An 8,122-nucleotide genomic window follows, 5' to 3' on the forward strand; every position below is an offset into this window, starting at 1 on the left:
AGGTACAGCCACACCGTTACTCAGAAAGAAAAAAATTACTTTCTGTAAGTTTCTTCAGTTAAATTTCTTTCCACTCCATCAGTCACTCCCTCACAGACTGTTTCACTTCCATTAAAGGAACCTTTCATGCATATCAGCACACAGAGCCCTGATATGACCAGTATAACAGAAATGAAAACTAAACTCTAAGCTGCAATATATCTCTGATAGAGCATAAAATGATAGCTCAACATAACAGTATATTTCATTTATTCTCTATTTTTCACTCTTGCAAGAGTTATATAACCTCATCCATTCACAATTTTTACTGTAAAACCAATAATCTCTCACCAAATAACTGAACTGTTACCAAATCAAACCTTTTGAGTTATTTCAGAACATTGCTGATTAGCTAAGGTATCTGTTTAGACACATTCAAAGTTAATACAATGTTAATACAATGAACCATTTTATTGTTAAATAAATTAATAAGACAAAAACCAGAAATATATCACTTAAGTATTTGACATAATTAGAAACAAACTAATTTTAGGTTTTCATCATTTTCATTATCATTTGAAGGTATTTGCTTCCTCTCTTTCTTTAAAAATAGCTGGCTGATACCACTAAATTAGTCATGAATTTTGTGCAGGTTTTACAAAATGATTATTTTCTTTTTTTTCTGCTGCCACTTAAAATTTATGCGGATAAACTTGTTTTCATTGTCAACTAAAAAAGAAGTCATGAAGGCCTTCATGTTTGGACGTCAGAATCACTGTAAGTTTAGAGAATAAAACCCTTTTGAACGAGCAAAATCAAGCCGTTATAAAATGTCAATATTCTACATTTAACACTCAGTCTGTTTCATTTTATCATTTATGTTCAAATATTCAGAAACTTTCATCCAAAATCCAGTCTGGTTCCTCCACCAAAAGTCCACCTCAGTGATACAAACTGAGTCGTCGTACAAAAATCTTTCACTGTAGAAAGACACGGCTCTCTAACTTTGACCACAACAAACTCTACATGAACAGTTTTAGTGTGGTAAAAACAGTTAACCCCGTTTATTATTATTACAATATTTGAATTATTTTATTATTTTTTACACTTTTCCTCCGCATTACAACAAAGGTCTTTCATTAAATGGGATCCTGTTGAAACGTACTTAAAAAGAAAACACTTTTTGAACATATTTTTAGAATAAAAAGGAATAAAGTTTAGAGAAAACATAATACCAATTTATTAGAAAAGAAAAAAGAAATTAGAAAAAAAAAAGTATAACTGGGCCGTCTCAAGCCAAATATAGGAGAGAATCCGGCACAGACGTGTAAACCCGACAAGGTCTTTTTCTAAAAAGGCTTAAAGAATCTACAGTATTGTTAGTTTAACCCCTAAATTTTGTTCGCTCTTCTTTCCCGACATAAAGCTTCATCTGGTCTGTTCCTATTTGGCTGTGAGACCCTGATGGAGAGAAATTTCAGCTGGGCTGCTGGCATTAACACCTTTGATAATATATGATAGAATTGGGCCTGTTTTTAAGGGCTTTGTCCTGTTTCTCTTCTAGACATAACAATAGGCCCAGCATTTACTGTGACTAACTGTATGTGCTCTCTTTCCTCCCTTCAACATAAAAACTGGCTCAGAGCTCGTCTGTTCAGCTGTTTCCACCAGTTTACTGTAACTTTTTTCATATGGAAACTCTTTCTAATTCACTGTTTCTATTTTTCTTTTTGTATGTCTGCTTCTCTCTCCTTTAGCTCTCAGTTGTCAGATGGCCGGTCACACTGAGTCTGGTTCTGCCAGAGGTTTCTTCCTGTTCAAGGAGAGTTTCCTCTCCACTGTTGCTGCATGCATGCTCAACGTACTATGAGGGATTGATGTGGAATCATTGAGTCGATACGATCAGCTACTTTTCCTGAGATAGAAAACTTTGAACCAATAGGAACGTTTAATCTGATTGAATGATCTCTGTAAAGTGCCTTGAGATGACACATGTTTTAAATTGCTTCTATGAATCTGGGATAGGAATGGATCTGGGCCACAGGTTCTACCTAGTTACTTCATTTGGGTCAGATGTGGGACAGATGCAGACTTCTTATTTTAAAATAACCAGGCTTTATAGGTCCAAATCATAATTGGTGGAAACCAAGCCAGTACAGTAACAGGAGTCAAAAACGGTGGCATCATGTTATTGCTGTTTTAATGAATAAAGGATACCTTTTTTTTTTTTTATCTCCCCTATGCTTTTAAGGTATTCATTTTCAATTAAACATGTAGTTCAGTTTCTTGACAGGTAGCATTAACTGGAGAACAATATTAATTTAAGCTGCATTTCTGCTCTTTTTCAATTTCAATCATAATGTTTAACCTTTTTTATATTGTAAACTGCTGTTGTAGACTTAAGCCAAATAATCTGTCTAATTAAGTTGATAAAGCTGGATAGAATTGTTCACTTTGAGGCCTCATATTTCCTTCCATTCTCCATGGTTGATCGTTTTCTTTACTTTCCATTAATCAGAGCTTCTTATTAAGATCTGGTTCACCATAAACTCTGAGTGAGTTTACCTTATTGATATCATCTATTCTGAAAACATCACAGAGCTAAATTATTTGATTCAGAATAACTGCTTTCTGCCCAACAGTGAACACATGAAATGATCTATGCTGGTGAAGATTCTCAGTCATCCATATTATGTCAAACCAGAAAAAGAAAATGAAAAACAATCCACTGGACTTTGTTTCCAAGTTTGGAAATGTTTCTCTTGCCATTCAGGAACTTTTTTAAATTCAAGATGTCAGGAATAGCGTAGTTTTTGTTTTGGAAACATGCAAATTGAAACGGACGAAAGGGTCCAACCCTTTGGAATGGGGGTCGTTTGACGTCTTTTGTTAGCCTGCAATGCCCCATACCCATCGTAAGTGTCTGAAAGGGGTCGTTAAAGGGAATTGTTGGCCTGGCTGAAAAGGCCAGATCCTGCACTCTCCTGTACAGGGGCTGCAAAGATAGCGGGAAGGGATTAACTCAATTGCTGCATTGTAGGTTTTTTAAAGCTGAAACCTGAGTCCACCCCCTCTGTTTGTATTTTCTTTGTCCAAAATTTTAACATTCTGGTCCTCAACAGAATGTCCTTTGTCCATAAAGTGTAGATGTACGACAGAGGCTTGTGCCGAGGAGGTCGCTATTCTGTGTTGGGCCATGTGTCTGTGGAGAGGTTGTTTGGTTACTCCAATGTAAAGATCAGAGCATTCCTCACTGCACTGAACTGCACTGGATGCACTAATCTCTGTCTAAGGGTTTTAATTGGTTTAAAATTTACTGGGATTTTGTGTTTTTTGAGAAAATCCTCTTGAGTTTTTCAGAGACTCCAGCAACATACAGTATGAGACGGCAATGTTTTTTCGTTTAATCTTCTCACCGTTATCTTCGGCTGCGCTTTTTTGGGATTTCCTTGCAGATTTGACAAATGCCCAGTTTGGGTATCCACAGGCTTGAAGAGTATATTTGATGTGCTTCCCTTCTGTTTTTGTAGGGATATGCTCAGGGGGATGTTGTAAGGTTCTGATGACTAAACATTTGTGTTCCGTTGTGGTGTGAGTTAAAAAAAAATGTGATATCAATGCTTTAAATGTTTGACTTTGTTTGCAAAGTCTTTGAAGTTATCTGTGGAGCTCTAGCCATTCTGCTTGGCCTGGTTATGTCCCTCTATAATATATAATATCTGCATCCATAAAGGTTCAGGGTTGGTAATACAGTCTTGGGTGAAGTGTTTATTAGTTAGTTGGTGCATATTTTGTATTTATAGGTACACGCAGCTAAATATATCTAACATGTCAGATAATATATAACTGTGCAATGAGGACAAAAAAAAAAAAACATTTTAAGAAACAGCGTCTGAGAGAAAGAGATGTCCCCATTTTGGAGTGATTAAAGGCAATGATTCTAATGTGAGGGACCTGGGCTACAAACCTGGATGCCCTTCCGGTCTAGGAAGGTCAGGAGAGATGGGTCATTTAAAAAGAAAATAAACTATAGACATATTTATCATAAATACCAAGAACACCGGGAATCAAATCGCCTAAAATACATTTTAACTAATTCTGCAACATTGGGGAAACTGATGTGTTAAATTGTCCAACATGATCTTAAGTAGATGAGAAATCAGTTGGCTTTGGTGGGAAACATCAATCTCCATTAGAAAGGGAAGATGTTCAGATTTCACAGCAACTGTCTCCCAACATCTAAACATTCATCCATTTATTCAAAAATTAATAAAAACAATAGTGACTACTTCAACTACTTGATCTTTTTAAGAATTTAAATTGCTTATTTTGTTCTTTTCTGAACCTCAAGTTCAAATATATAATAAATATATAGAGACCGTACAAAAGTGTCTGACAAAGAAAATATAGTCAGGTACTGTAAAATCCAACTGTCTGACATTACTTATTAATTTATCAAATATTTTTGAAAATGAATCTAGATAAATTGGTTTTGTTGTTTTTCCCAAACTTCTAGTAGTAAATCTCCTAAGTCACATTAAATACTTGTGAGTTTACTATTATAAAACATCTATATTTGAAAAAAAAAAAATAATGAGAGCAAAAGATTAAAAGTAAAAAGAGAAAGTATGAAAAAAAAAAACATTCACATTGCCAAATTCCTACATAACCTGAATAATTCATAGAAATCATCTCACTGATCCCAGTTCTTTTTAATCTGTCAGAAAATTTCCATAGAGCCACTTTGCATCAGCAGCTCCATGCTCCAGCGCTCTGGGAGAGTTTATAGCCGTGAGAGTTGACTGACAACTAGCCTTCATGACAACAGAAAACACAGAAAACATGATTTTGATCAGCATCCTCATCTGGACTCTACTCTGCTTCACCCAGGGTGAGGAAAACATTTTCTGTTTTGTGAAATAAAATTTATAGTGTAGATGAGTTCAACTTCATCATCTAATTTCCAGTCTTTCTTCTCTCCTCTCAGGGTCTGATGGACAAAATATTGTTGTGACTCAGCCAGCAGCCAAATCAGTGCAGCTTGGTCAGACTGTCACTATTGACTGTAAGGCCAGTCAGGCACTTTCAACATCTCAGTGCGGCTACAGCTCACAGGTCTGCCTGTCCTGGTATCAACAGAAACCAGGAGAAGCTACTAAAGCTCTGATCTATGGAACATCATCCAGATTTTCAGGAATCTCCTCCAGATTCACTGGAAGTGGAGCAGGAAATGGAATAGACTTCACTCTGACCATCAGTGGCTTCCAGGCTGAAGATGCAGGAGTTTATTACTGTCAGAGTTTTCATTACATCAACAGTAAGAATCTGTTCACACAGTGAAAACTCATCGTACAAAAACCTCCCTCAGTCTGACTGAACAGAAACTGAACTTTGTTCTGCAGCTGGGATCTACTGCTGAGACTGATACAGTTGACTGATCACAGCATTATATTTCATTAAGCCTTATGAAGACAAAATGTGTATTTTTCTTAAGATTCACATTAGGATGGTAGACCTCTAAATTATTATTAGTTAGAAATATATAAATACCTCCTGTCATTCCATTAATAGCAACTATATGAGCTAAAACTAAAGGATAAACAATAAAACATATTTACACTCTTCAATTTATTTTAATTCTAATAAAAATATTTATGAAACCAAACATTTACATTCAATAACCAATATATTTTCCCATCTTGCACCTCACTTCTAGAAGTTTCTTTAATGTTGTAGCGATAATGTAGCAGAAACGGCCTCCTTAATATGATGGAGCCTTATGAGCCCATGAACAATGATAAGGGGGGAGTTATCTTTTATTTTTCAAGATTAAAGAAGCCTGATTTAACTCTGAATACAGAAACTCAACAAAACATATTTTACATGTTTTTATAAAGATTAAAATAAAAACGAAGCAATCAGTAATGTCAGCAAAGCTACTTTAGTCACTGTTAATTATTTAACAGATATTTAACAGAACATCTTTACAAAAACAGGAATATAAATCAAATTCCACAAGTTCAAAACTTTGTGTATATGTCTTTCATTTTAAGTAAACAAATTCAATAATTTGACAAATGTAATCTGCATAAAACTCAGCAAAACATATAAAGAAACTTTTAGTTCAATTAATCTTATTTTGGTTTGTTTCATTTGTTATAAAGCTTGAAAGTTAAAATGAACAAAGAAAGGACAGAATAATTAGTTAATAGAGAATTGGAGATTTACTTAGTCTGGATGAGATAAAGGTGTGAATTATTTTCACTCAGTTATCAGAAGAGACTTGACATTATGAGCTTTCAGCTGGAAAAATGTTGTTTAGAGATAAGTTGGTTTCTTTTACAGTTAAGTGTTGCTTTAAAAGAATCTCAGCTTACATTTAGAGATGTTTTAGTCTTTAGAGTCTTTTTTATGTAGATTTAGCCCTTTTAGATCTTGCCTCAAACATTCAATTCAATCTAGTTCCCAAAGGTTTGTTGTCTGTTGTTTCTTCACTCTCCCTTCTTTCATTTATTATGCACTTAGTTGCTACATTAATGTCTAAAAGATAAAAAAAAAGATCAACAGGAACCTTTTCAACCTTCCTCCATTCAGCTTTCTAATGATGTTGATGTGTTTCAGGAGGAAACATGCTGCCAGTTCAGCTCCATGTGACTGACTCTGTGTGTTTGCATATGTGTCCTCCCTCTCTGCTCCCAGCTGTTAAGAGGTCAGTGTTGTTCAGAGGCTGTCCAGGCCTTTCAGAGACACTGAACCACCAGCAGCACAATGATGATGTTACTGACTCTACTGCTGACCATCCTGGAGCTCCTGGTTCAGGGTGAGACTCTCTGCTCAGAACTTGGTTTGAGGAAGAAATGATCTCCATGAAAATTATGATTCTCTCATTATGGAGAATTATTGAAACAAGATCATAAAGCTTTTGTTAATATTTTCACAGTTTATCGGTCATTCATAATTTAAATTATTTCTTTCAATTGCAATTTTTCATGTTTTCCAGGTTCATCAGGAGACATCATCCTGACTCAGACTCCTGGATCTCAGTCTGTTGTTCAGGGTCAGACTGTCTCCATCAAATGTAAAACCAGTTCTAGTATTTCTAGCAGCCTCCACTGGTACCTTCAGAAACCTGCAGAAGCTCCTAAATTCCTGATATATGGAGCTACAACTCGTCAGTCTGGAGTTCCAGATCGTTTCAGTGGAAGTGGTTCTGGTTCTGACTTCACTCTGACCATCAGTGGAGTTCAGGCTGAAGATGCAGGAGTTTATTACTGTCAGCATGGTTACAACTACCCGTTCACACAGTGATAGAACGTCGTACAAAAACCTCCCTCAGCTGCAGAGGAACTGATCCGACTCAGCAGCTGAACTGAAACACAACCAGTTTCCCCAGATTTTACATTCTTTATATATTATATATGTTTTTCTAATTATTTATCAATTTCCTTTTAAAATTGTTTTCTTTTTTTTTCTTAGAATAGAATATTATAAAATAGAATTCAACTTTGTCATTACACTGTCACAAGTTCAAAAGCAAACAAAATGTAATTTGCATCTATCCAGAAGTGCCATAAAAGTTTATAAAAATGTATTTACATATGTTTAGAGACTATGTATGCATGGACTTTAAATGCTGTATCTAAAGAGAGAGTAATTGTAAGAGGCTACAAAATAAATATAAAAACTATATACAGATTATACAGGAAATTTATAATATGGATTATTTATATTAGTGGGGTTACAATACATAACAGATAATAGCAGACAAAAGATTTGCAGATTATATAAAGGTGAGAAGTGCACCTACAGTACATGCACTTCTAAGTTGAGAAGTACATGTAAGTGGTGTTGGATCCGTGGATGTGTGTGTTGTGATTTTCTGATTAAATCAGACTGTGATAGAGTAATGTGTCTCGAAAGATAACGAGCTAAAAAAGTATGATAATCTTTATATAATAACTCTTTTTTTCTGACAACAAGTATTTAACAGTGAATTCATAAAATAGTAAACTGCTAGACTTAAAAAATTGAAACCTACTCTTTAAAAAGCCATTTAGAGGTCAGTGTTAATCAGCAGTTATTCAAGCCTTTCAGAGCTACTGACTCAATGTAATTACTGAAAGAAATAAAAATAGGGAAGATT

At 35.0% G+C, this 8,122-nt stretch overlaps 2 gene segments (V, D, J or C); both read left to right on the top strand.

Annotated features, from left to right (window-relative positions):
* The first annotated feature begins 4,821 nt into the window (after positions 1-4,821).
* Positions 4,822-5,319, top strand: LOC107084475. The segment is given in 2 exon segments: positions 4,822-4,870; positions 4,967-5,319. Coding segments are annotated over 2 exon segments (402 nt in total).
* A 1,396-nt stretch (positions 5,320-6,715) lies between these two features.
* LOC107084511 lies at positions 6,716-7,287 on the top strand. The segment is given in 2 exon segments: positions 6,716-6,799; positions 6,980-7,287. Coding segments are annotated over 2 exon segments (360 nt in total).
* Positions 7,288-8,122: the final 835 nt, after the last annotated feature.

Source organism: Cyprinodon variegatus, unplaced genomic scaffold, assembly GCF_000732505.1.
Source record: "Cyprinodon variegatus isolate N-32 unplaced genomic scaffold, C_variegatus-1.0 Scaffold101, whole genome shotgun sequence".
NCBI classification, from domain to species: domain Eukaryota; kingdom Metazoa; phylum Chordata; class Actinopteri; order Cyprinodontiformes; family Cyprinodontidae; genus Cyprinodon; species Cyprinodon variegatus.